The sequence below is a fragment of the Andrena cerasifolii genome, chromosome 11, assembly GCF_050908995.1.
Source record: "Andrena cerasifolii isolate SP2316 chromosome 11, iyAndCera1_principal, whole genome shotgun sequence".
NCBI classification, from domain to species: Eukaryota; Metazoa; Arthropoda; class Insecta; order Hymenoptera; family Andrenidae; genus Andrena; species Andrena cerasifolii.
In genome coordinates this window covers 6,794,623-6,820,764 of record NC_135128.1, presented here as the reverse complement: position 1 = coordinate 6,820,764, position 26,142 = coordinate 6,794,623, and the positions used below count along the sequence as shown (strand labels likewise).

General features: G+C 49.8%; 1 protein-coding gene across 1 annotated transcript; it reads right to left on the bottom strand.

Annotated features, from left to right (window-relative positions):
• Positions 1-20,588: 20,588 nt before the first annotated feature.
• Hry (bHLH transcriptional repressor hairy) lies at positions 20,589-23,556 on the bottom strand. Its single transcript, XM_076822873.1, has 3 exons — positions 22,984-23,556; positions 22,418-22,513; positions 20,589-22,239 (listed from the first exon to the last, which is right to left on the bottom strand). The coding sequence occupies exons 1-3, from the start codon at positions 23,134-23,136 to the stop codon at positions 21,403-21,405; spliced, it is 1,086 nt and encodes a 361-aa protein (XP_076678988.1). The 5' UTR covers positions 23,137-23,556; the 3' UTR covers positions 20,589-21,402.
• Positions 23,557-26,142: the final 2,586 nt, after the last annotated feature.

The window sequence follows — 26,142 nt, the reverse complement described above, 5'->3', positions numbered from 1 at the left end:
TCCACTGTTTGTTATGACGAATGGCACGCGGAATTTCTCAGCAAATACTAAACAGATAGCAAAGATCTCGTGTCAAGGTTCTCGTGACAAGGCGTGTATCATTTTTATTAGCATCGTTCTAACACTATCAGTCTCCCTTGTACACCAGAAGTTTCCATCAAACCTAAACAAATCTTGCGTCACATTTACAAAAATCCACGCCAAGAACGATCCAAATTACACGAACGCTTATCGAGACAGAGAATTATCATCGCCAATACAAAATTCTGTAATAACCGCTTTAAAAAAAAAGTTTCACAATTCTTTATGAATTATTCACCGAGAAAGCTACACTTTTCGAGTCACAAGTCAACTTCTTCCACCGCGAGGTGGTAGTCAGACCCCAGAAGCAGGGCGATGTCTCCTCGCATTCGTCTCCATCAGTTAGCTCTGATCTCGCGAATCGTCTCGCGTCGAACACAATAGGCGATGCCAGGGCGTGCTCGTGGAATACATTAAAAGGGAAAACGAGAAAAAGGAGAAAGAACTGTAGCTCATTTCGCGCTGGACAGCCGACGACGCCCAGTCTGGGTCGAGTTATTTCAGACGAGCCGCGTTCCGCGTGCACTCTCGCCTCGCAACCGTACATTTAGCTTTAAACGTGGACAGCTAGACAGGTACAGAGAGAATAAGCGGACCGGTTTAATATAGATATACTGCTTAATTAGCAGTTTGCTGCTCGCTTTGCTCGTTGCGAGCTGGGATGGGCGACGCGAACATTCGTACGCTTTCCGTGAGTTTCGCATGCCCTCCGCTGGTCCCGCCGCGGACCCAATTTACGGGGTTGTTGATTATCATCGAACACGAGAAACTGTGTAAGACGTAATCGAATTAGCGTCCAGCGAAAAATTTTAATAAATCACCGCGCGAGATTACTGGAAACTCGGTTCAACCAGATTTGGATGATCGTAGGTCGCTTGAAGATTCTACTATAGGTACACTGATGTCCATAAGTTTTAGAAATTATCGCGCTGTATTTGCACAAAATGTGATATTTGGTATCTACTTTTCACTGGTTCTACTTTAAGATACCAAATAAAGTAAAATTTGTCAGAGTTCCTCAATAAATTTGCAACGCTCTTCACAACTGAAGAGTCTTCGTAGAAAACACTGTAAGTGCCAAAAATCAAAGTCTATACTATAACATTACAATTGACACGTAGAATATTTTCCCATAATTTTTTTTTTAATTTTGGCACTTAGTGTTTCCTACAATGATTCTTCAATTATTCCACACTGAGTAGGTTTAGCACTTATGAAGGGCAGTGCACAAATTCCTTTGAGAGATTCCCTTTGCTCTATCATTTTCATTATGCCAGTCTATCACCTGAGTATTCCTAGAAAGGCTGACGCAAGTCAGATACTATCATCCCCGCGCGGATCAAGGATTTCGCATTCAGCGTTCGTCGAATCGATAAGTAGAATCTCTTATCGACCTTTCGCGCGGATGGCAGAGGAACCAGTCGGAGCTAACAAGATCAAAAATTGGGGGTGGGTCGTCCGGAGCGGACGTGGGACGCGGTGCGTCGGTGCGCCATCCGCGTGGGATCGGGCTGGTGTGCGTGGAGATCGCCAAGTCCAGGTCGTTACCCAGATACCAAGGCGTCGTGTGCGTCCACCACCACCGACGCCGTCGTCGTGACGCGTCCTACAGCCGACGTGACGTGTGGGAGGCTCTGGCTCTTTGCCTCGGTTACTATCTCGCATCTCCGTACTCCTCGTTATTCCATTTCTCGCGTCTCTTTTGTGCTCTCCTGCGCTGGACGGGCGCGAAAGTCATCTGCTCATCCCTCTGCTCGATTATTTTTAGAGGATTCAGCAGGAGGTTAGGCTAGAGCCACTGAGACACTGTCTAATCAGTTAGGGATTCAATTTTGCGGTACGTGATACTTTGCTAAACAAAAGTATTTATTAATTAAGAGGCTCTAATTTTACGTCTCTGTGTTCCTAAGAATCTTACAGTCGACGAATCCAGATAAGAAGTGCCAGAAATTCCTCTTTTCCTTTAAATTATCGCTGGTGTCGCGATTTCGTCCGGATCGTGCCTCCGTTTCGGCGACGCGAGTCGCGGACTTTAATTCTCCCCTTTCCTCGGACGTATAATTCGTTCCCCGTGTCCGCATCTCGGCACGCGTCTCTGCCCGCTCATAATTTCATTTTTTCCTGCCCGTGTTCGGCCGCGATCCGCTTCGCGCCTTTTTCTTCCGCCTCGTTTCTTTTTGCGTATCGCGCGCAGGCGACGACACGAACACGAAACGCTGCTCTTGTCGACATCGACGCGCCATCAGGGCACAGAGCCTCGATAAATTTAGTCGGACAGTGTCGTGCAGGATCGCTCGTTGGACGGAACGAAGCTTAATGATCGAAAATTTAACTCGACGGCTCATTGCGCGGATCCGATCGAGCATCTTCCCCGACACCACGCACGATTTATTGCGATACGCGTTCTCATCTCGCTACCCGCCGCCACCGGTGTTTGTGGGCTGCCAACTTTGTGAGCGGGAGCTCGTGGGAACGACAGGAACAGCTGCCAAGAACTTATCCCAGTTCTTCCAGTTGCTTACTAGTGGATAGTTCCGCGAAGCCCTCGACTCAGGAACCTCTCAGAGGGGACGAATTTCTGTGCCATTTTGTGCACTCACTCGAATTATTACGAAAGATGCTAATTGACGCAAATGTAGAACGCCCTTTGTCTCGTGTATTGTTCATAGGAAGAGGCAGTGTCGAATGAAATATCGCGTCCGGTCCTATTGCCTCCGATTTCATCTCTGGAAACTCTGCAGCCCGATTGCGCGCGCGCGCGCTGTATCTCGAGATCTCGATCTCGCGCTCGCTAAACTCCTACAACGGTGTGCGCGATGAAATACGACGCGGCTCGCCCGGGGAAGCCTTAGTTATAACGGCTTGAACAAATTACGACTGGCGCGTGACTAAAATGGTCACGCCGGACGAATTGTCGATCATTAACACCTCCGTGCCAGCGAGCACGCCGACGACGATATTTGCATGAGGCTCGGCTCTTGCCGCGCGCAAAACTTGGCCAAAAGAATCGGGGAGAAAACACTGGGATATATAGCGGAGGTCCATAGTTATTTCGCAACCATAGAGCACAACTCTTTTCGTATCAAGAACTGAGGATTCAGCAGAGTTATTTGGGCTCTAGTAGACGCTAGTCCTCTGACTCATGATGCATTTCCAATGTCAGCAACTCAGAGAGATCTAAGTTTTGATAGAAGTCACTTTTGTGAACTTTCTTTGACCTTCGATGAATCACCTGGGTTCTAGTAGCCTTCTATCAAAGATTACTGGATCATTTAATTATATTATCCAAGTTCTGCCATATCATAGTGTCTACTATAACGAACACCATCTCGACACTTGCAGGCTGGAGCAATCCTGTTCAAAACAAGGCCACCCGCTGTCCTCTGCACTCCATACTCACCAAGGATCGCGAGAAAGCATCCACCCCTTTAAAAGGTAGTCCCTTCACAAAATCATATCAGAATGTTGGGTCGCCCGATCAGACAACGCAATGGTTCCACCCAGTCTTCGCATAAAAGCCAATGGTCCCCGTGAAGCACAGTTTCCAAAGCCCCCGGACAGTTTTATCGCAACTAGTCCAGCAGTCCCGCCTCGCGAGGCCAGATCCTGCACGTAGCTTTATCATAAAAGCGGACGTTCTCATGGTGACATACGGAGTCATCTCACCTACCATCGTCCACCGATCACAAGGATCTCCCGTAGACAGCCTGGAACGTTGTCGATTTGAATTTTCATACGGTCCCCGGTCGCGGGATCGCCGTTGGAGGCGAACTTTCCGGCTGCGCCCATCGGTATCTTCAGCATCCGTTACTAGATCGCGGCTGGTGGCCCCGCGCGCGATTACGTACCGACAATGAGCAGCGCAACGGCGACGTGTGGGCTCGTGAAGTGTGGGTTCGGCCGCCTTTAAGCGGTCGTATTTGGCGATACACGGGACGAAACAGCCGTGTGGGCTCGTCCAGCCTACCTAGCCTCGGGGATCGGCGGTGTACTTGGCGAAAGAGATACTCGGGAATTAATCGGCGGGACCGTTCCTCGGCGTGGCTGCGTTTACGTCTTCGATAAAATCGCTAATGCAGGGGGTAATAAAGCGACGGATGCGACGCGCGCGCTATCATCTTCGCGGAGCCGCTACTCGAGGACGGCGCGCAGTGGCCCCCGGAGCAAATATATTTTTCTGCTCCTCCTGCACGCTGGTTGGGCTCCGTAACTCGGTTGTAATTTGACAAGGTCGAGAACGAGGCTCGTCACGCGAGCTTCGACGTTCCGTGCCACCGTGCTGAAGAGGTTAATGGAAAGTTATCTTCTTTAATCTCGAAGGCTGTCGCGCTCGTGCGCGGCGCTTCGCTGCCAGAAGCAATTGAAATGGCACGTGATTGGCTCGGCTTGGCGGGCAGTCGCACGGTTATCGTGCGCTCCTTCGACACGCACGGCTTTCGTTAGGATGCAGCCTCTTCGGGGCGCGATTCTGCTTTGAAGGACACTTTGCTTGCGTGTCAACGTATGGGCGTTAATGTGATGGGTAAAGGAAGAGGGGATGGGCTTCTTTTTCGTTGAAACCGGGCAAGATTCAGTGGATGTACTCTGGAAACGGTTTTGAATTGAAATTAGGGTCTTCATTAACCCTTTTAGTGCCGGAGCCGATATATCGGCCCGCGTCTTATAGCGCTTTACTATTCGCATTGCGGGAGAACTCAATCTCAAAATAAATTTATAATACGTTATAAATGGTCTAATTTCATTACGAGAGAATTAAGAAAAATAGTTTTTCGTTTTAACTCTTTGTGGACGACGACTAATAATCCGTCCGGCGCTTACCATGTAGCTTCGAGTTATTTTTTATGTTTGTTATGTGATATTATTTATCTTGTTACAAAATATATCAAGAATGCAAAGTATATACTTTGTAATAAATGGTCTATATAAAATTATGATGAAAAGATGACATTTTGTACGTGCAAATACGTTTTGTAAGAGAGAACTGGACTTTTACTTTCTTTAATCTTTTATACCTTTGTTATTTATATAATTTTCAATGAATATAGAAAACTAGTGTCATTGTTTTGTTCTCTATTTCGTCCTTAATATACTGATTTTTGAATCATGTAAATATAGTTTCTTGTTTGGTTTTTATGAGCATTTTCCCAAACCCTAGTAAAACCGTCAAATTCGGCCGGTTATTCTCGCATAGGCACCTCTTTTTCGCCTGGCACTAAAAGGGTTAAAGGAATAAGTGCGCTCCTTAATTAAATACTAGTATTAGAAGCATGGAAGCGGAGCCTAAAGTCCTGTCGCTTCCTAATCCATCTGGTCTCTCAAGACTCTGCAACACAAGAATCACCTTTCCTACCTTCCTACCACAAACTAATTCCTCAAGCATTGAAACACGAATGCTTCAAACTTCCATTACTAGAATCGAAGTGACACAAAGCTTCCGCCGATATAAATCCACGTGGACGCAACCGCTATCACGCATCGCGTCCGTCCGCGCGTAACTTTCCACTCTCGGCTGCACGCGCGCGAGGGAAAGCAATCGCCGTGACTGAGCGGGGCGTCGGGGAGGCCGCAGGATTTCCAGACGCCTCCAGAACAAAGTCGCGTTTGCACGGTAAACACTGAATCCGCGCGCCGCGTCTGAAACGTGCGCAAACACCCAGGCTGCGAGGGAACGCGCGCTCGCGATGGGCCGCGAGGATCTCCTGGAGAATCACTTCTGCGGCGGAGAGGGGCGACGAGGAAAAGCCACGTCGCCTCGGATGTCGTAACTCACCGGTGTCTGCCGACACCTGTTCAAATGACGACTGGGCGGCTCTGGAACGGGCGAGCGCCAAAGGTCGCGATCGAGGTAGCCCGGCTCGTCGGAAGCTCGCGCGCGAACCAGACGCGGCCTCGTCACCCACACGCGTCCGCTGCCTCTCGTTAAGGAAGGTTATCACGACCGAAGCGCGACATACGCGACGAAGAAGGAAAGGCTGAGGAGTCTCCTTAAAACCTACGCGGCTAGGTCGGCCCACTTGAACTTAAACGCTCCCGTACGGGCGAGATGTATGCGCGTGTAATCGAAAGGACAACGGGGGTAGGCGCTAAGAATGACCTGCCTACGGACGTCTAATTAGGCGTCCCCGCGTTCCTCGTATTCCTTATGCGTCGCGGCCGGTGAATATGGTCCGTGGACGATGTACGCGAGCCACGTGGGCACCCAGGATATTAATCGTCGCAGGAACAAGAGACTTGTTAGGCGCGGGTCGAGGAGACGCTCGACTTGGCGCTGGGCTGCTTAAATGGCGCGGCTTGTGTAGTTGGGAGGGTTTGATTTGAGTTATTGGCGACTCCGTGGGGGATTTTTAGGCTGATGATTCACCGAGGGCTACATTTTCTCGGCTCCAGTTGTGTTTGGATAGGTTCAGGGGCGGAGGATTTGAATCGCCTTCCTGTGTTTAGGGATTCGAGTAACTTAATGTGATCGATTGCTGAAGGTGAGGGTGCCATGAAGGGAGGAATGGTTCGTAGGACGAGGTTGATTTTAATTTACATTTTCTGGAACTCCTTTGTTCCTAGTGAGTTCAATCTTTCTGATTGAGTATATGTTTCACTGAGAGCTTCAAAGAACGCTGAGGGATGTGTTAGAGCTTGGGAATAGGAGTCGCTAGATAAGAGCAAGATTAATTGTGATCATGGAATGGAAGCTTATGCCGCTTACCCTCCTCTGCCCAGGGTTACCCTTCAGCATTCGTAAAGCACAGCCGTAATATCTAATGATTTCGATGGGCACAGAATCTAGTACTAATACTAATCTATCCGCTACGTTTCGATTCTGATAAAAGTATATCAAAGACGACCCTTGTACCATCAAAATACATCTGCCGGATGGCGCGTGGCAGTCCTGGCACCCTGTGTTAGGTTTAACCCTTTATAGGGAGCAGTTCACAGTACTACATTCTGGCGTATCGCACAGATAAAAATTTGTAACGCAATTTCGTGTTTGGCTAGTACCTATGTCAATTGAATATCTCTCTACGTTACCCATATTCGTATCACGTGCCATTATTCAAGTACAGTTCTTAATTAATCAGCCCATCGTGGAGGATAGCTGATTATCTGTTAATAATCAACTGCTTAACACCTACAGCACCACTCCAACCTTAACGTTACAATTGCTTTATCAAAAGTTGTTCCATGCTATCCCCAACAACCAAACCCTATCACAAAACACCACCAAGTGGTCCGCCAAGAAATTCTCCATTTCCACGCGCACTCGGCCTCGAGTGGTGCAAACGAGGCGCCCGAAAAGGAGCCCTGGTCCTCGGCTGCCAGGCCGAAAACGAGCTGACAGAACGTGGGCACGATCGTGCCGTTGGATTGATCGTGAAGAAGCAGCAGCTGCTTGCACGATCGAGTCAATATTTGATACAGTGGCCCCGCTTGTCCTCTGACCAGTTTCGGAGGGGTGACGTCCCACCCCTTTCGCGGATCGGGATCCAGCGCATTCTTGCCACTTTTTGTCGGGCCGCAGGACATACATATCGGTGGAGCGTCCACGATCGAACGCCAATACGTGATTCCGCCCGAGTATCCTGGCGCTTGAACGACGCTCGCTGCATCCGAGGCAGCGGCGAAAAAAGGGGGGAGTTATTAATAAGATGACACTGTTCCCCGGAGCTCGTACGTGAGTAACGATTGACAGATGTTACGTGGCTCTGTGTTTTTCGAGTTTTCGATACAGGGCCCTGAGGGGAACTCGCGTACAAAATGATCGAGTGCTCCTGTTGCTTCCAGCAGGCCGCAGGTAATTATCTTTTTCTTGCATTTATCGCGCAGAAGGCTTGCTTCCCCGTTGGAACGCGGCCCCGCAGGATCGTACCGCTCCGCCGAATGCGTACGTACGTACAGCGGGTTTATGACGGGAATCGAGGATGGCTCGATTCTTTTCAGACCGGCGGCGATCGTAACGCGAGATTCTTAGAGCTGGAAAGGGAGCAACCTTCTTTGGGGGGCGACGCTTCCCGACACAAGGGCCCGCTCAGGATTGCGCATCTAGATTCCGTTTTTTGACGTTCTGGCAAACCGTGGGACGCCGACGTCCAACGGGGAACGAGCCAAATATGTCCGTCGGCGGAGCCACATTTTCATCAGGTTTTTGCCGGCGGATGAATTATCGCCACGGGCTGAATGCTAAACGCAAGGTGACCCGAGGAAATAGTTGCGGCTCCTCTGGCTCTATAAATCTCTCAGACCTGGCCACGAATACAACGCCGGTATAAAAGTCTCACACGGGGGTGGAATAATTTCAGGCTCCTCGATCTCTCGTCAAATTTCCACTCGCAGAAGCTACAGATCCCAGTTACATAGTTCCTCCAATTCCCCAAGTGTCCTCCACAAATTGAATCGCTCCCTCCTCGCCTCCAAACACCGCAACTCCGTCGAGACTCCCCGAAATTCGGTCAGCCAGTTGGCAAAAGCCAGCGGTGCCACCCATCGCCGCGTGCTCTTCCGCGTCGAATTGAAAATACCCCGAAGCTGACTCATCGTGGAAGCGGGCCACGCGCTCGCCGCGCCGCGTTGGAGGGGATTTGGGGAACAAGCGGACCGTCGCCGCACGGGAATGTATTCTGAATGTTTCCCTCGTAATCGTCTGTTTGTTCGTCCGTGGAAGCTGCCTCCCCGTCGGATCCTCGGGCCCGGAGGGGTGTCGGCGGGGCCGGGGAGGGGCAGAGAAAGAGACAGCTTCTTGCGTTGGATGTTTGTCGTCGTCGTATCCACCGCGTGATTGACGGACGTACCAAGAGACGAGGGCTGCCTCTCTGTTTCGTGACGTCCGCTGATCCCGATGTTTATCTCCGCTGGTACCGAACTCCCTTCTGTTGTTCCACCGGCGCAACGTATGAGCGCGCGATCTTACCGTCGTATTTCGTGGCCCTCTGCGGCTCCGCCGGCCGCAGGATTAGCGTTCGGAAACGTCTGGGCGAGGCGGGGGCGGGAGGGGAGGATGGATCTCGTCGAGATAGGGGACGCGCGATTGACAATCGACGAGGCGGGATCCTTTAGCGCATGGACATCGAAGGAAGGTCCACCATCGGGATCAGATGTAAGATCCGCGCGCAACATCCATCGTATCGCTCCTTTTGATGTTCGGCTGCCGTTCGCCTCCGATTATTTTTTGGTCCGGGCAGCGCGCCGACTCCGGGCCACTGTCTCACGGTTTTGCGCTACGATTTCGTAGGAATCTTTGGGTGTTTGATATTTATTAGGGTGCTCGGAGGGTCCCCCTCGTAACCGTGGCCCCTTCAACGAATTAGGGGCTCGGTATTCGCTGTGATCCCGCTCGTTTTGTTGCCTTTCGGGAAAAGGAAGCTGACTTTTTCTTCGGAGACGTTCTTTACAGTTCGGGGTTTCAATTCTGCTGATTTTCCTCGAGAAATTGGGACTCTGATGGGGGAGGGTGCAGAGAGTCCGGTGGTGTTGTGGATATCTCTGATTTAAGATCTTTCCTCGGGAATTTGGAATGATAGCGTTCGTGCTGTGAATTGAATTTTCTTTTCCAAATGAAACATGTTGTCAGAGAGACTCCATACTCTGATTTGAGGCATTGAGAATAAAAATGGATTAAACCACATTTTTTGTGAAATTGAGTAGCAATAATGTATTGCAATTGGTACAAGGTAAATCCGGGAGAGTTGGTCGAGTCGCTATAGTCAGACTCTACATCTGTGTATATGCAAAAGTGTGTTAAGGTTCAGAACAATTAATTCTCTAGGAATTCTCTGGCAACTGTTCCGACCAACTCTCCGGCCCGACCGCGTCTCCCGGATTTACCCTAATCATATAAAATAGGAGAAATTAATTTTTTTTCCAATGTGGGTTAGCCCGTTTTTGCTCTCGATGCTTCATTTATACTGTTCGAGGTACATCAGGCGCTTCTTAGAACGCAAATCGATTCACTTTTAATGCCCCCGATGTAAATCGCCCGGGCCCGTCGCGCGGCACTAAATAATTACCTATCACGATTTAACGTCTACATTAAGCACGCCGATCGCAATTAAACAGGCCCCCGGGCGCTGTTAATGACGAGGCGGTCGCGACATTCATCACGGGGACGTCCGAGAGCGATTGCTCGTCTAAAATAATTCAGGCAGCAATATATAAGAGGGAGAAATTTCAAGCAGCCCCTTCTCCCCCCCGAGGAGCGGCCGATTCTCGAAATGCATCGCCCCAATAATCAGCATCGAGCCCGTACGCGCAGAAACGTGGCGCGTTTGAGAGCCAAATAAGCCGAAAGCACACCATTAGCGTATGTAAATATCTCGTTCGGACAGGAATCAATTACCCTGGTCGTCCTCCTGCGATCCTTGCGCCGTTCCATGCATAGCAATGAAGCCTGGAAACGAGGTGGCGGAGGAGAAGAAGGCCCATGCACGAGGAGAAGCCACTTAAGACGTAATTGCGCGTAAAGCGTCCGGTGATTCCGCGAACCTTAGGAAAGGTGTGAACGCGAGAATTTTAATTCGCTCGCGCATAAACTGGGCCCGAACGATTTCGACGCCCTTATCTGTCGAACGGAGGATTCCCGTGGATTCTGTAATTCGATTTCGAACGAGTTTCTCGGTAGCCTGCGGGGCCAGCAGGTTCCTAGTGTCGCCAGAAGTTGCGCTTAAGCATAGACGGCATTGAGATGAACGAGGTGTTTACGAGCTACTGCGCATGCTACAGCACTGCTCTTTGAAATTTGGGAAGCTGTGTTCTTTTTATAAGTCCACAGAACTTTGCATCAATTCTGAAGGAACACTATTACTATATATTGCACTACGTAAAACACAACTGAAGTCGTAGTGGAATATTTTTTAATTTTTTTAAATTTTTTTAACTGGTATCCCTGCATTCCAGTTTTCCGAGGCGAGCCAGGGCTACCTCAAGCCGAACGTTTGCAACGCAATGGAAGCTGAGAAATGCTTGAGCTGCACACGCGGCTGAGTTGCTCTGGACCACTGGCAGCACGAGCGATAAATGAAACTGCTGCATAAAAGATATCGATTGAGGAGTGAGTGTTTTAAGGGGAGCCATTTACGGGCGCAGAAATGAAAGTTTTATCACTTGCCGCGAGGGGATGAGCGACGCCACGAGGTGTTGATTAACCGAGGGGTGTATTTTACGACGCTGATAATCGAATTCAACTGGTCGTGCGAGGAGGACTGGCCAGGTGCGAATTATGCTCCACGATTTCCTTGGAACCGAAGCTCTGGCCATGGAATTCGCGACGCTTATACGAGCCGCACAACAGCCGCGCAGTTATTTATTTTCTGCGCAGCGGTTACTGCGAACAGAAGCAACGAAAATATTCCGTGAACTGGAAGGAAAATGCAGCTCCCTTTTCTGCTTCGATCTTCCGAGAAGGTCGCCGGAGATCTATTTTCTTCTCCTCCTCTCTTAGCGCGGGATACGTCAGACCAGAAGGGTCAAAGGATTGCGTTGTTTCTGACTTGTAAAATAGATTACTATACTTGGAAAAAAACTGCGTTGGGGCTTCGAATCTTGAGACACTGTCGTGCCATTCGACTTCCTACAACATTCATCTTGATTACATGGCGAATACAGTAGAATAGGGTCATGGCAGTTTACTTGGCGATGCATCTGAATAATCTGAATGAGAACTGAAGGAAAAGAGACGAACAAATATGATGCTAGAGTTGCTTATTCTGTGGAGCTAGACAGATTTTGGAGAAGCAAGTGTTCGTTTTAGAAAACAGCTAAGGGAGCAGCATACCAGAACGCATTCCCAAGCCTGAGAGCAGATCCTTTCTCTTATTCTCCTTTTTCTGCCATTACGAACCGAAGGCTGAACAGTGCTCCAGAAAATATACTGGAACCGAAGTATAATTGTACCGATTGCCCTTGCACGCAGATATAACTCGCGGTCCAGCGGCATGATAATTTCGCTACGCCTCGTAATGATTCCTTTCACGCAATAGTGGCAGAAACAGATAGCCGCAATTAAATGCAAAATTTAAATTCCTTAGAGTGGCACCTGGAGCTGGGTGTGTGCCTGCGTGCGGAGACACTTGCCGTTTCGTTCGTACCTTCAGAAGCTTCAGATCAAAGTGTAGTTTCTGATACCGTTCAATCATTTGCAAACTTTGTGAGAAGTCACCTACATCATCCACCAAATCGTCGGGTGTCAGAAGCATAACAGTTCAGCACACTTCATCCAAGAAAATTACACCATTCCTCGCGCAAGTAGCATAGAGCCTGCAAGCCTCCAAATTTCGAAACGCCGCACTGATCCCCTCCAGCAATAGAACACTTCAACTAGAAGAACCTTCAGAATACCAGACTCTAAATCCCCGGGAGTACAGTACTTGGTCAACCTTCAAATCTCAAACCCCAACTGACCTTCCACTTGAAAGAAACCTGAAGGCCCAAGCGTTTAACACCCGGCGCACGTAAAATCCCAGGAAGCGCAACCTGGTTCGCGTCGAAAATTCAAGCGTCAGCCGCACGCTCAGCGGTCGCTGGCACGCCTCAGCCATCCAAGCATCAGCCTCCAATTAATCACAGGAGCAGTCAGTGTCACGTAGGAATCCAAGATCGTTTAAGAGCTCGGCCAGCAGAACAAGATCACATTGTTCGCCGGGGAACGGCGATTCGCTGGCAGCGCGAGGGCGCAGCTGGTTTCCACATCCTCACCCACGTGGCAGATCGCGAGCAGGCGGCGACGAGGACGGAGCACGCGCGTGCACGGTCGTCTAGCGCACGTGTCGCGGTTTTCTAGCGCAGTATTACGCGCTCGGGAGCAAACAACGAAACAAGAGCATCAGATAGACAGCCCCGCATAGTTGGTGGCTCTCCGCGGCACGCAGCGTGAATAAATCCTACCGGTCGACCCACACGCGCGCGCGCGCGTCGCCCTCCTGGCTCTCAAGCCTGGCTCAAGGTGGACCGACGATAATCGTAATAATCGTAAGCAGCGGCGGTGAACGAGGATGAAGAGGACGAGGATGGCGACGTGGGTCGTTGCGCGCCTTCACGCTCGCACGCGCCTCCCGTCCCTGCCCTTTCTACGTGTGTTATTAACCTAAATTGCCTTGCTCGTGCGCGGACTCGCACGCCCTTATCGAGTCCCACGCGAGGCCTCTTCTACGGTTCTACGGGAATTAGAGCAATTGCGAGCGGGTGGTAACCAGCCACGTGCTTGACGACGTCCCTCGCGATGGGATAACGTCGGATAGCCCTGGGAAGTTTAAAGAGAACTGGATGGCTTTGCACGGTTGATTTCAGTTCGAGGTGGGAATTGTAGTTACTGTGGTATTTCCTCTGGTGTATTTTTGGTAGGGTTGGTGCGGCGATTTTGAGGTAGCGGCCCTGACTAGGGATTGGTGTTACTATCTTTTTATTTTCTGTTAGTTTGAGCTGATCAAAATACGTTTACTTTAATACTCCACTAATAATAAGTGTACGACATTGCTGTACTTGTTCTAGGTACTATATAGTGAGGAGGTTTATTGAGGATGACGGGAATAGAGATATAGGGAATGGGTCCAGTTTTTGTGGGCATCTGCGAGAGTACTTCCTTGACTCTCACGTGAGTGTTAGGCAAAGAAGTCTGCAGCTCAGGAATCTGGACGGTGTAGATGGTAGAACATCAGGGTGAAATTACAGAGAAGGTTAGTCTGTTCTTTCGAACCTAACGATGAGTATTTGTACCTTAAGGGGGAAACCTGGTTTAGGACGCTGCAAACACGGTGATTTTTTAAGAATTATTTTCTCAACTAATATAAAGAGAAACTTTCCAAAATTTTAAGGGTGTTTTACTGTATATTCGGACAAAGAGAAAAGTTTTGTTATTCAACAATAACTCATTTAATATTGTTTTATTGGTATATCTTCGTGGCGCCGCGCCGCCGGAGCTGTCAAATCGTGTACATCCTAGTTTTGCTCGAAATAAAAAAGCTGAAGTTTTTCTTAACTGACATAAATTTATGGCGTCGATGTATGAAAAGAATAAAAAAAGTCTAAAGTTGACAATGTTATGGGACTTTAACGAAAAATTTACTAAAATTAGTATTTACTAATTTTTATTAAAAAAAAGGTTTAATTTAATTTTTCCATAAATGTTTTTTATTCACGACCCAAAACCTTGCTAAACAAATTGAATTGAACAACTCTTTTTCCATAAATAGTACGAAATATCTGGGCGCCGAATCGTAACTTTTTCTTTGAAGTCCCACCAATTTGCTAACTTTTGACTTTTTTTTCGTTTGTTAGGTTCATCGACAATGTAATTATACTAGAAATAAGAAAATCCTTGGTTTTTTATTTCGGCGAAGAATTGGGGCTTCCAACATAATCGCAAATTTACAACTCCGGCGCGCGAGTCCCCACGATCATGTTCATATATCTCTATTTCTACCGAACACTTTGTAACGAAAAAATTAATTTTCATTGTTTGAATGTGACCTAAAATACCCTGAAAGTTTGGAAAAGATCCGATCAGCAGTTTCTTAGAGAAAAAAATCTCAAGAATCACCTTATTCCTAGCGTCCTAAATAGGACGCCCCTCTTAAGTCGGATTTCCACGTGTGCAGGGGACAGTGTCGAATTTCCAGAGACTAGAATCTTCCGAATCTGATGTTGGATTGGAATAACAGAAAGAAAAATATCAAAATATATAGTACATTGAGAAATATCAGTCTAATAAAATCTACTTCTGTTATTGCAGAAAGTAGATCCCCGCGTAAAGCCACATTCCGACGTACCCTACATCCCGCAATGTAGGATCTGAGTGTCTGCCGATGAATATGCAAATGGCAGCAGTGCATTTTATTTGCACGAAACATGGAATACAGTTCCATGTTACTTATCAGAAGGGTCGGAATAAAATTGCTCGAATCGCGTGTATTAGAAGCCACGGTGCCGCGAAAGCCAGGCTCCGTCGGATGGGCATTCAATAATATGTAAATCGCGGATTACACGTGGCGAGCAAGGTCCTCGGGCGAAGTGTCAGGCAAAAGAGCTTACACGAACAATGGTCGATCGTGACTGGCGTAGATCGATACGATTTGATGTATGCCCATCGTGCCACGGGCCAACCTATGGAAATGTAGACAGCGCTGTAAGCGAAGGCTCGATCCGTTCCGAGAATAGCGGAACAATGTGTTCCGAGCTGAATCCGAGAAATCAGCCCCGGCTGGTTTCGCAATCGATCGTACCAGCACGCGATGCCTTTCGTCATCGACGCTCGGCCGGGTCGAAATGAAAGAAAAGGTGATTCCCAAGCGTTGCGCGGGTAAAAATAGACCGCGATAGATCGCGGAACAGCGGTTTGAAGTCCGGCAGACTGAATAAAGTGCAAGTAGCCGTTTCGCCAGCCGAGACTGCTGACACGCGTTCGCGAAACTCGCCAGCGCCCCCCCGTCATTCCTCGAAATAAACATCGTTCACTTCCGGAGAGCGGAGCAATTCGAGCCGCTTGGATATTCCGTTTGATTATTCAGCGTCTGGCTGCCCGTTAGCCAGACGCTTCGTCATATTAACATTCTCGAAATACAAAACCGTCGTTCAGCGAAGGGAAGCATCGATAGGCTGACTAACGGCGAGGTGGATCGTGCATCGAACAGGAACTCGCGGCCCGAGCGACTCGCTGAGTAGACTAGTCTCGAATCGATCTGTTGGGCAAGCGTAGATAGCTCGCCGATTAGACGTGTAATTAATTTTCGAGCTATCACTCGTCGCCAGTTCGCTGACCTCTGCACCGTGAAAGCGCGAGTTACGTGGTCTGTGTAATTATTTATTTATCTTCGTCTGGGGGGTGTCTAAGGATTGAATTTTCATTGTAACTTCAAGGTGGAAGTATCTTGACACTCTATTTCTTCTGAATGACGGTGCCTTATAGATTCACTGTGCATAATTATAATTTCATCCATGATCGTCACTGTTTTAAGATGCAACGTTTTGTTGCCTTTCGGGAAAAGGAAGCTGACGTTTTCTTTGGAGAGGTCCTTTGCAGTTCAGGATTTTAATTCCTCTGGTGAAATGGTTTAAACACAGAGACTTGCGACAACTTTAGAAATAATTTACTTTTTTCATGTAACCAATTAGTATTAACTCATAAGTCAGTTGGCATATTGGCGGACGCTTGTTAGTCTAGGGGCACCAAACCCCCAAATCCGCCCCTGTTCATGCTATCTAGTAGAAGAATAAAATTTAACACAGCTCCGAAGGAATTAGAAGCCAATAAACCTTTACTCTTCTATGATCTCTATTCTTAACATCTGCTTGACTTCTTCCTTCATTAAACAGTCCGAGCAGAAAATTACTCTGAAGCGTTCCCATCAAAATTTTACTCACCCCAAAACACAGAAACTACTTGAACGGATAGTTTCTCAATACGAAGCAAACTATTTCTCCATAATTAGTCTTCATGGCCAAAAAATACCCATTTAGTAATGCAGAGTTCATTCGTGTCTAATCGACGAAACAGCGTCTGCTGTTCACGAACTCGGTTTGTTGTCTGTGGACCAGCTGGCGCACGGTATTCGGCGCGTCTTCGGGGCTGATACCGGTAAGCATGCTGACCAAAACTCGAAGGAGGCAAAAGAAACGCGAAGAGCCATTCCTGCGGCACGTGGAACGCACGAAAATGGCCGACTTCTTTTGCCCCGCGACGAAGGGCCCCGTGCTTCACGAGTAGCCCTGCTGGCAGAACACGGTAAACGGCGCTTTGGAAAAAACTTTCAGGGCGATCGTGTACGTGAGACGCGAGACAAACGACTAATCTTCGACGGCTCGTACGTTCCTCGAGGGCTCCTCGTGGCCCTCCGAGCGTTGTTCGAAGTCGATTCTGATTTATACTTCCTCCCTCGTCGCGATGCGTGGCTCGTACGCCACGCAAGTAGAATACGGCGTCGTTGGTCAGACTAGGCGGACCTCAACTGTGACTGCGTAGCTAAACGCTACCTCCTTAAAAATCTGTGATTCCTTCACGAAATCTAGATAGGAATAATCTTTTATCCTTCGTGGTTTTTTCATTGAATATTGATTTCGAAAAGAGCAGATTATGGTGGTTCAAGTTTGAATGCCACTTATCTGTGTTTCGAGAAGAATCAGAAGAAGAATCTTCTGTTCCATCTGTGCATCGCGGAGTGATCGTTGAATGCCTGTGTCTTGCACTCAAGAATTTTCAAAAATAGCCTCCATTACTGCAGCTTCACCTCGTTCCTCTTTGCACCGACGTATAATCAGAGTCGCAGGATTAGAGGAAGCAGAAACCTTCGCATTTTTCCATGAGCCGCAGATAATGATCGGCTGCGCCGGCACCGTGACGCCGGATAACACTTATCATCGACAAGGGAACACAAAGTTTCACGTAGATATAACTTCATTTATAATGGAAAAATCCGAATTCTAACTTATCCGTATTTTGTATTTGGGTGCATAGTTCTCACACACAAATATACAGGAGTTTAAATCAACATTTGAATAGAAAAGCCAACAAAAAACAACTATTTCTTAATAGTTTCTTTCTGGAAGATATTTGCGTAGCTAAATACATAACTCTGCCATTTAAATTTTTTTTCTAGCTTTAATAGTTCCCCAGATATTTGACCAAATATGTTTCCCGACCCGCACTTCGAGGGCTGTTTTCACCCCTTCGATGTGGACGTTGGCCGATGAGAAGCAGCAGGTGTGAGATATTTTTGCGAGCACTACTTTTTATCCAAGTTTCATAAAAATCGGTGATTGCGACAATAGGATGTTCCCCGGTGAGAGATTGACGGGAGTGGCTGAGCACAGTCAGTAGTCGCGGCGCGAGTCGGAAGCGTGGGGATACGGGGCAGCGAGGCATAGAGAGATGCTGTACAAGAGAGAAGAAAATGAAGAGAGGGAATGAGATCGAGAGAGACCCCCCACTTGCTCTTCGCGAGTGGCGGCGCGTGTCAACCTTGCCTTGTCCTTGAAACCACGCGACCGCGACCATACAACGAGCCAAGTCGAAGCGGCACGCTAGTAAACGCTCGCGCGGTTCTAGGAATCAGCTGATTGCCCGACAAAAGGGGAATTCCTAGAGCCTGCCTTGGTACCATCCGATTCCCGCCGTCCCCCTTCAATGCCCGATGAATAATTAACAATCACCGTGAGTGAAGAACTTTTTCCATTTTCATCAGTAAACTCGAGCCTCTGAGGTGGCTTGCGCTCCACTTCCCTTTCACTCATTTTCGCCAACTCCGTTGCCAAATTGTTGACTAATGAACGAAGGAAAAGCCTGAGGAGCTGAATGGTGGAGCTAACCCTGCACGCGGTCTGGCCGTGAAGTCACATATGGTTCAGGGATGCCGTTTCTTGTCATCCATGGGAGAATAACGTTCTTCGTCAGGACGACGCGCGGTGGTACGTGCCTGGAATGGAAGAGTTCTCAGTTTTAGAAGTGATCTCGTAGACCACTGCCCCGTTTGCCAGAGAAACGGCGCTGAGCCGCGCGAAGGGGACAAAGAGTCCGCTTGTTCCGAGAAACAGCCGAGTTTTTTCAACGTGCTGTATGGAGATTGGGCAGATAGAGCCGGGGCACCGCGAAAAAGCGCGCGATTTAATTAAATTACCTACTAAATTATGCGCCCCGATTATCATCCTAATGACCATTAGAGCCGGCTCGGTTCGAGGCTGATAAATAAAGAACAGCCAGTTAGCCGAGACAGCGGGCGAGGTAATTATGGGCGCATCTCGACGCGAAGAAAACGCCTGTCCCGGCGTTGTCGTTATGGAAATCGTACGTGAGAAGTTAGAGGGAAGAATCTGGCCGGGCCTCGATACCTCGTGAGACCTGTTTGCCGGGGATTTTACGTAACAAAAGATAATCAACTCGCGGCGCGCGTAGATAACCGGGGAGCTCTAACTCCTGATGGTGCTTATGCAACGCACGCGTGCGTACGAGCGTAAGGCTTGATTCCGGCGGTCGGACGGAACCGAAAGGTCATCGAATCGCGAGTAGGTACGTAGATCGATCGGATTTATCGTCGCGGCGATGATCACACGCTTCCTTCTCGGCCAGTCCTCTCTTTCCTCGAAGACGAAACACGGCTCCGGGGATCATTTACTGTGACCCGAGCGGGGGTTCATGATCAAAGGCGATAAGGCGCTGCGCAACTTGTCGTTCTACGTGTTTCGCGTGCGGCTTTGCCACTTCTACCGGACAAATTGCAGCGTCAGCGATGCCACTGCCTGGGGAGGGAAGGATTATGGTAATGCGAGTCTCCGACGTTTTGGTGAGGAATGCCTTCGAAATGACTAGGTGCCAGACTCCGAAATGGCCCCTGTCGTTTGCTCGAGACTTCCGCGTGGATTTCGAATGCTTCTACGTTATTGTCGTGAATTTTCTAGGATCCAGCAATAGATGCTCCACGTGTAACACGTAACAGTTCTGCCGTGCATCTTGAGGTGTTTGTGATGCAGCTGGTACTCGATCGATGCATATGAAATGTCATTTGTCTACGGCACGGACTCGATGGTATAATAACGTCATAAATACGTTCAATTAGCAATTACTATACGCGGCGATAAAGGGGAACGAGTTTCTTACGACACGTGCACATGCATTTGCAAAAAGAGCGCTGGTAGACAACAGATTGTAGAATTGCCAGGAGCTTCGAGCTAAGTGTCATAATTTTCCGCACCGGAAGCGCAAATAGCTCGAGGTCTCGCTGGAAAATTACTCACGCCCGATTACGGGAGAAAGTCGAAGGTGATAATCGGTTATCGCTGCTAACAAGGGGGGCCAGTCTCTCAAGATTAGATTCTCAAGCTTCTCGATAGCTTCCACTTGAGTTTCACGCCTTAGATGCGTCGCCATTTCGCGCAGACGGAAAACTGTTGCTGCGGTTGTCTCAAGAATCTTGGGCGCCCTCTGTTACCTCGGGAGGATGAAAAGGGCCTGAATTCCGGGGACTCAAGGGCCCTGCAGTGTTCGAGGTCCTACCGCCAGACGGCAGCAGATTCTTGGCAGCCCGTAGCTATGGCCCACTTCGGAGTGGGGATAGTTTTTGGGTCCCTTATTGGGAGGCAGGGCCGGAAAGGAGGACTTGGGACCGGTTTGACTCTGGCGCGCCTCCGAGATGCTCCTTTAGGTGGCAGCACCTTGGTGGAGATAGCTTTGTGCCCTTGGTTAGTCTGGATTCTCAGCTGCAGCAGTGCGAATGTCGGAGTCTCCTTTAAAATGGATTAGCATATCCTTAGTCAAACAGACACCGTTGTGTCAAAGGATCCAGAATATCTTTTATCATGTATTATGTGAATTTAGAAACTTATGTGTCAGGGTGTGGAGTATTAGGTGAGGCGGGAAAAGGTCAATACGTGGAAAGAAGGAAGAGTATGAATAGAAGTCATTGGGGGTTGAAGGCAGAATCGTCAATGTGGAATGATGAATTAAAGATTACAGAAGCGTAAGTTTCAAAGTTAGGAATACATGATGGTGGAAGATTGGGGAAATACGGAGGACAGGGTTATTCGAATAAACTGGGCCCAAATTAAGGTTTGAGAAAGAGATCAATATTTATTTGATACTCTTTGCAGTGATAAGCGTCGATCTTTTCTATTCTCACAATAGAGAGGAATTATAAATTGAATTTCTCTGCACTCATATAAATATAAATAGGACAATCACATAGTCTCGCAAGTTACACGCACACGCACTCCCACGCGCACACTCATGACCCTTAACTATATTACAAACTAAATTCGCGTTAATTACAAAAAGTTCCTCGTACATACAACGATACAATGACACTCGCTCGGCGTTTTTACGTACAAGAAACAGAATGGAAGACCTCGGTGATTCTTGTTGCGTAAGGCACTTAAAATACGATATTCTTCTAACATATGTACAGGGGGGGCAGGATGAAAGGTAGGAAAGAATTGAGAACGAGGGCGTTGGGGACGTGAGAGAATGAGAGAAAAAAAAAAACGTTCAACGAAAACGTCCGTTACGCGAGGGTGTCTGTACATTATTTCGGTGGCGACCGATTTAACAGTAATAAAAATATTTACAAGGCACTGTATAAGGCACCGCCTCATAGGCCACTGGCCGACTGTGTACGCACTCGGGTATTGAACTCGCGATCCGCGAGGCAAGACATCCCATAGCTGGCAGGATACACGTCCCTTTCGCCCTAAGCAACCAATGTTATCCGTGTCCCGCGGGATTTCAGCGCGCGTTACTGACAGACAAACCGATCCACGTGTCTTCAGTCAAAGCGTATCACTCGAGACATGTCTCTCTCTCTCTCTCCGTGTCACCCGCGACGGAACAGTTTCAGTGTTCACAACGGGAACCGTCGATTTTTACCACGGCCTCCACGGTTTCTCTTCGACCTCGGGCATCACGCTCTTCCTCATCACCAGGGCGAGGGGTTTCTGGAGAGGCGGGCTGTAGACACGGGGGTCGAACTCGGTGTCACTGGTGTAACCGTTGGCCGGTGACGTCGCCACGTCCCTGTGGCTGTTCCCCGTGTTGAAAGCTACCGGCTGCTCGCGAAAGCTCGCCGGTGGTGCCTCGAACGCGACAGGGCTGGCCGCCGATGTCGACGTCGAGCTGGCCGACGAGGACGAGGACGATGCGGACGCCGTGCTGGCCGTTCTCTGAGGGATAGGGATCAGAGTTGGCAGAGGCGAGGTTGGTGCCGGCGACGAGGCTGGCGACGTGACTGGAGTAGCCTTTGCTCCTGCTGGAAGGACCAGAGCGATGTCCCCGTTGGGCAACCTGGTCGGCACCAGCTGGAGGCCAGTTCCATTAGCGTTCGTGAAGAAGATCCCGTTCGATTGCTGAACCTGGATCCTTGGCGTGGCGTCCACTTGCGGGAGGATGTGGACTTGGAGCTGGGTGGTCGGTGGCGCCGGTTGAACAGGCTGCTGGTTCGTTGCCTGAGCGTTGGTGTTGCTCGCCTCGACTGGTCCGAGGCAGGAAGCCAAGTGGGCCATCAAACGTCTCTTCACCGAGGCGTCCAGACCGGGAAACCTGCCAACCTCACCGGCGCATTCCGTGAAACCAGCCCGGAATTTGTTCAAGACGTTCGGATCTGTCGCGGCTGCCAGGGCAACCTGTTGACGCTGGAGCGTTTCCAGGTGTTTCACCGTCATCTCCAGGATATCCGCCTTCTCTAGCTTCGAGTGCCTCGCTGGCTGTAATCAGAAAGAAAATCCAGCGGTTATGTAAGAGCTCGAGATTCTGGTGGAGACTTTGGATCGGATTTCATGGGGAAAATCGTATGGAAAGGAGGGTGGCCGCTTGGAGAGCGTGTGTTCGAGATTTGTGGAATTGTTCAAGGAATTCGGAGTGAACGATTGTCAAGATACTCACGTCTTTTTTCATGGCATCCAGGATTAGGGTCTTCAGGTCGTTCAAGCAGTTGTTAATGCGGGCTCGCCGCCGCTTTTCCATAATCGGTTTATTACTCTGCAACAGAAAGGAAAATCGCCAGGTCAGACACAGTGCCGGACTACTCCAATTCAGGATTCTTTCTAAAGGGGCCGCGCGCGAACGGTGTCATAATCCGACCCCGAGACAACAGAACGAAGTGAATACACTATTCTGTTGCCGTTGTTTGGATGGAATTGTTAAGCTCCGATCAAGATTGTCGGGGCCAATTGAATTCTATTCTCATCGACTGCAATGCTTCCACCCTCAAGACTATCTACTCCACTCTGCTACTTGTTCCGATCTCTATCAGCTCCTCTGAACTCAATTCGAAAGACGTTCCTAGACTAATCAATCGGACTAGCATTTTTCGTCCCCAATTCGAACATCGTCTATTATCGTATTCCCACAAAGATTGCTGAAGACCTATCGCAGCTCAGCCCTCACTAATCGCGACGACGACTCGAAGTGTCCCCAAGAAAGTCTAAAGTCTTCGAGAAGACACTAACCCGTCGATTCTCTCCAGATCTCCTAGTGGTTGCTGTCGTGGTGGTGGTTTGCGCAGGGGGCTGTCCAGCCTCCTGGGGCACGTGTTGCGCCGGCGGCGTAGCACCGACGGTGACACCGCCTGTAGGCATCGTGGCACCCACCCCGGTCACCATCTTCTATCACAGACAGAACGGCAACGACAACAGGAACACCGGCAAATCGTATTCACAATTCGCCGTGTAGCACACTGCACTGGTAATCCAAAGTTTTGCTACGTATCCACCGGACGTGTCTTGGATCGCTGACCACGGCGTAATCCAAGTGGCTAGCGTCGGAACTCACAAACAGTGAGTAGGTTTGTTTAATTAAGACCGAGAACGCAGTAAGAGGACTGGTGTCCCTTGACTCGCTCTCGCTCGTAGCCTGAAGTCCACAAGAACTCCGACCACTCGGTACGGGCGTCAGAGCACGACTGACTGTACGAACGGCGAACGTCTTCTGTCGTCTCGTCGAAGCGTGCCACCCGTTGGAATGCCCCGGTGGAGGCGCTGCCGCCCCGCGGGTGGGGGAAAACGCCGACGACCCGCGGGGAGGGGATAGCGCGTGACGGTTTAACCTGGGCTTCCCTCCACCACCCGAATTCCGACGGTCAGACGGCACCCGGGTTGCCTTTAAGAGCCCCCACTTCGTGATCGAGCCCCCTCTTCGGTGTCTGGAAACGACGGCCGTGGCGGGTCGCCTCGCGCGAACCCCCCACCACCCGGGCACTTGGATCGATCGGATTTTTGTGCTCTGTCATCGAGTCGTTTCTTTTTCGAGAAATGTACTTTGCTGATGCTGCCCTAGTACCGAGCACCCATTGGGGGAGGGTCACACTCTGGGAAACTAGAACATTTCCCAATAAAAGCACACAGACACACACATTTTTGGATATCGAAGTATCTCTGTCCACCAAACCTGAATTGCAGGGGATCGCAAGATGCAAGTAGTCGTAGAATTGACGTTAAACTGGGGCCTGTGGTGTCAGTATCGGGCCTGAAATGAACGGCACTCGACAAAGAACAACGCCGCGGGAGTGTGTTCCGCGAGCGGGAGGGGAGGCGATTAGTCTCGTGACGCGTATCGCGCGTCGAAAGGTCATTAGAACCGGCTGGCCGGCTCGCGCGCGTCGCGATCCGTAGTGGTAATGGTAATTTCTAGACGGGGACGCGCGTATGCCCGACCACGAGCGTCATCGGGGCTTATATCACGTTCTTCGAAAATAGCCGAGTGCCACCGTGTGTCGAGAGCGCGGACTGACGCACGCGCGCACCACTGGCACGTGCCTCCTACTCCCTCCCCACGTCTTTCGAAATTACTCTTTCTACTTGTGCGACCGATTAAACGCACGCTGTGGCATTTATCTTTCGCATACGTGCACGTACGCGCGGCACGAACACGCGGCTACGCCCGTATCGCTCGTGTATCGCGTAACCGCTTTACGATTGATAATGCGATCGAACTGGAGCTACGTCGGGGCTATCGTGCTCGTGCACTCGCGCATGAATACAATTCCGGATGTGTCTGAAGACACCCGGTGACATCAGCTAAACGGACTTCTATAAGTATAGCTCCGGATACTCGGACGACCCCCTGGGAAACACAGCGCCGGTATTTTCCAAATTCCTACCTCCCCCACTTCCTGCTGCACTTCAGCTCGCCATAGTGCAGCGGAAGAAATCTCGGGAACCCCGCTTCAGCCAGCTCCTACACCGATCCCCGCGCTATCTCCGGGTATCTGTAGTTCAGAGAGCACAGACGTGTCAAAGTCTCGTGGAAAGATAATCAACGTTCCCGCGTCGATGGTTCCGGCGTCGAGTATTCCCAGCCGCTGAACTTTACCGCCCTGCAAAGGGTAAGAAACGAGCGCAAGAAGGGCGACAGCGGGTGGGGGAAGGAAGGGGAAGCAAGCCCAGGAGTTCGTAGAAGCGCGCTAGGTGCGAGGAGGATCGCCTCGAAAATCGTGCTCGCGTCGTCGCGAGCGAGACGGAGGAGGGTGAGAAAGGTTAGGGGGACTCGGGTTGGGAAAGGACGGAGGAGCGTGGTTGCGCGAAGGGAAGAGCGGGAGAGTGGAGGCACAGCGGAGAGAGGCAAAACGGTGTTCAGGAACAAGGGAAGCTGACTGTTGGCGCGAGCGAGACGGCGCACGGCGGCCGCCAATCACGTGACCGAGAGTCGACGCGGCGTACGACGAACGCGCGCTGATTGGATGAAACTCATCCCCCACCGAGCGCCGGGCCTGCGGACGAGCGTGCCGCGCGCGACGGTTGCGTGGGTGGTGGGGGCGAGATCGTCATTCGACTTTGAGCGGTCGAGCGGCGCGGCGGCGTCGCGGCGCGTGGGTCGCGGCCCCCGGGGCCACTCGATTCCAAGGAATGCGTGGGGGAGAAAAAGCGTGCGCGACGTGACGGGGGAGGCGAATACCTGTGGCTAGCGCTGGGGCTTCAGCGCACTTGCTCGTAAAAGTTACCAACGGATCAAGAATACTGAACTCTTAGTCGCTTTGACAATGTCTTTAGACTGAAGACGCCTTGGAAACTTTGGAAGTCTTGTAACTCCGGGACTTCCGTTCTATTCGACGGAGTATTTCAAAGAGGAGGAGCTGTTTCATGCGAAAAGCGGGCCAGAAGGGCGATATTCTGAATATCTTGCGTTTCTGACTACCTCTTTAGTGAGATCTTTGAGAATTTCAGGGGTTTTGAGGTTTCTCGAGTTTAAGAAAATTTTAAACACTTTGGGCCACTGAGGTCTTGGACGTTTCTAGCCCTCCTCGAGTTTGTATTCTTGATTGAAGAAGTTTGAAGCCCAACAGTCCCTGTGGTCTCCCTGGGAGAATGCACTTCACGTGCATTCGAGCTCGTGGAAGGTTGTGTGCGAACCCTGAGTGCGCAGGGCTCTCAATAAGAATCGAGGGTACCCTCGACTGCTTCGCAGATATCTTGAATGTAATTGGAGTGTTCTAGGTGGCTTGCTGAAATTGAGTCGTCTTTGTAGTGCACTGGGTGCTCGGTAAAGAACAGAAACCATTCCAGGCGCATTTGGCGGAATGTAAGAATGGGACAAGTGTTGGAGGTTGTCTGAGAGCTTCTTCAGGTGAGAGACTTTCATGTAGGAGATGAGAGACGGGGTGAATATGACCT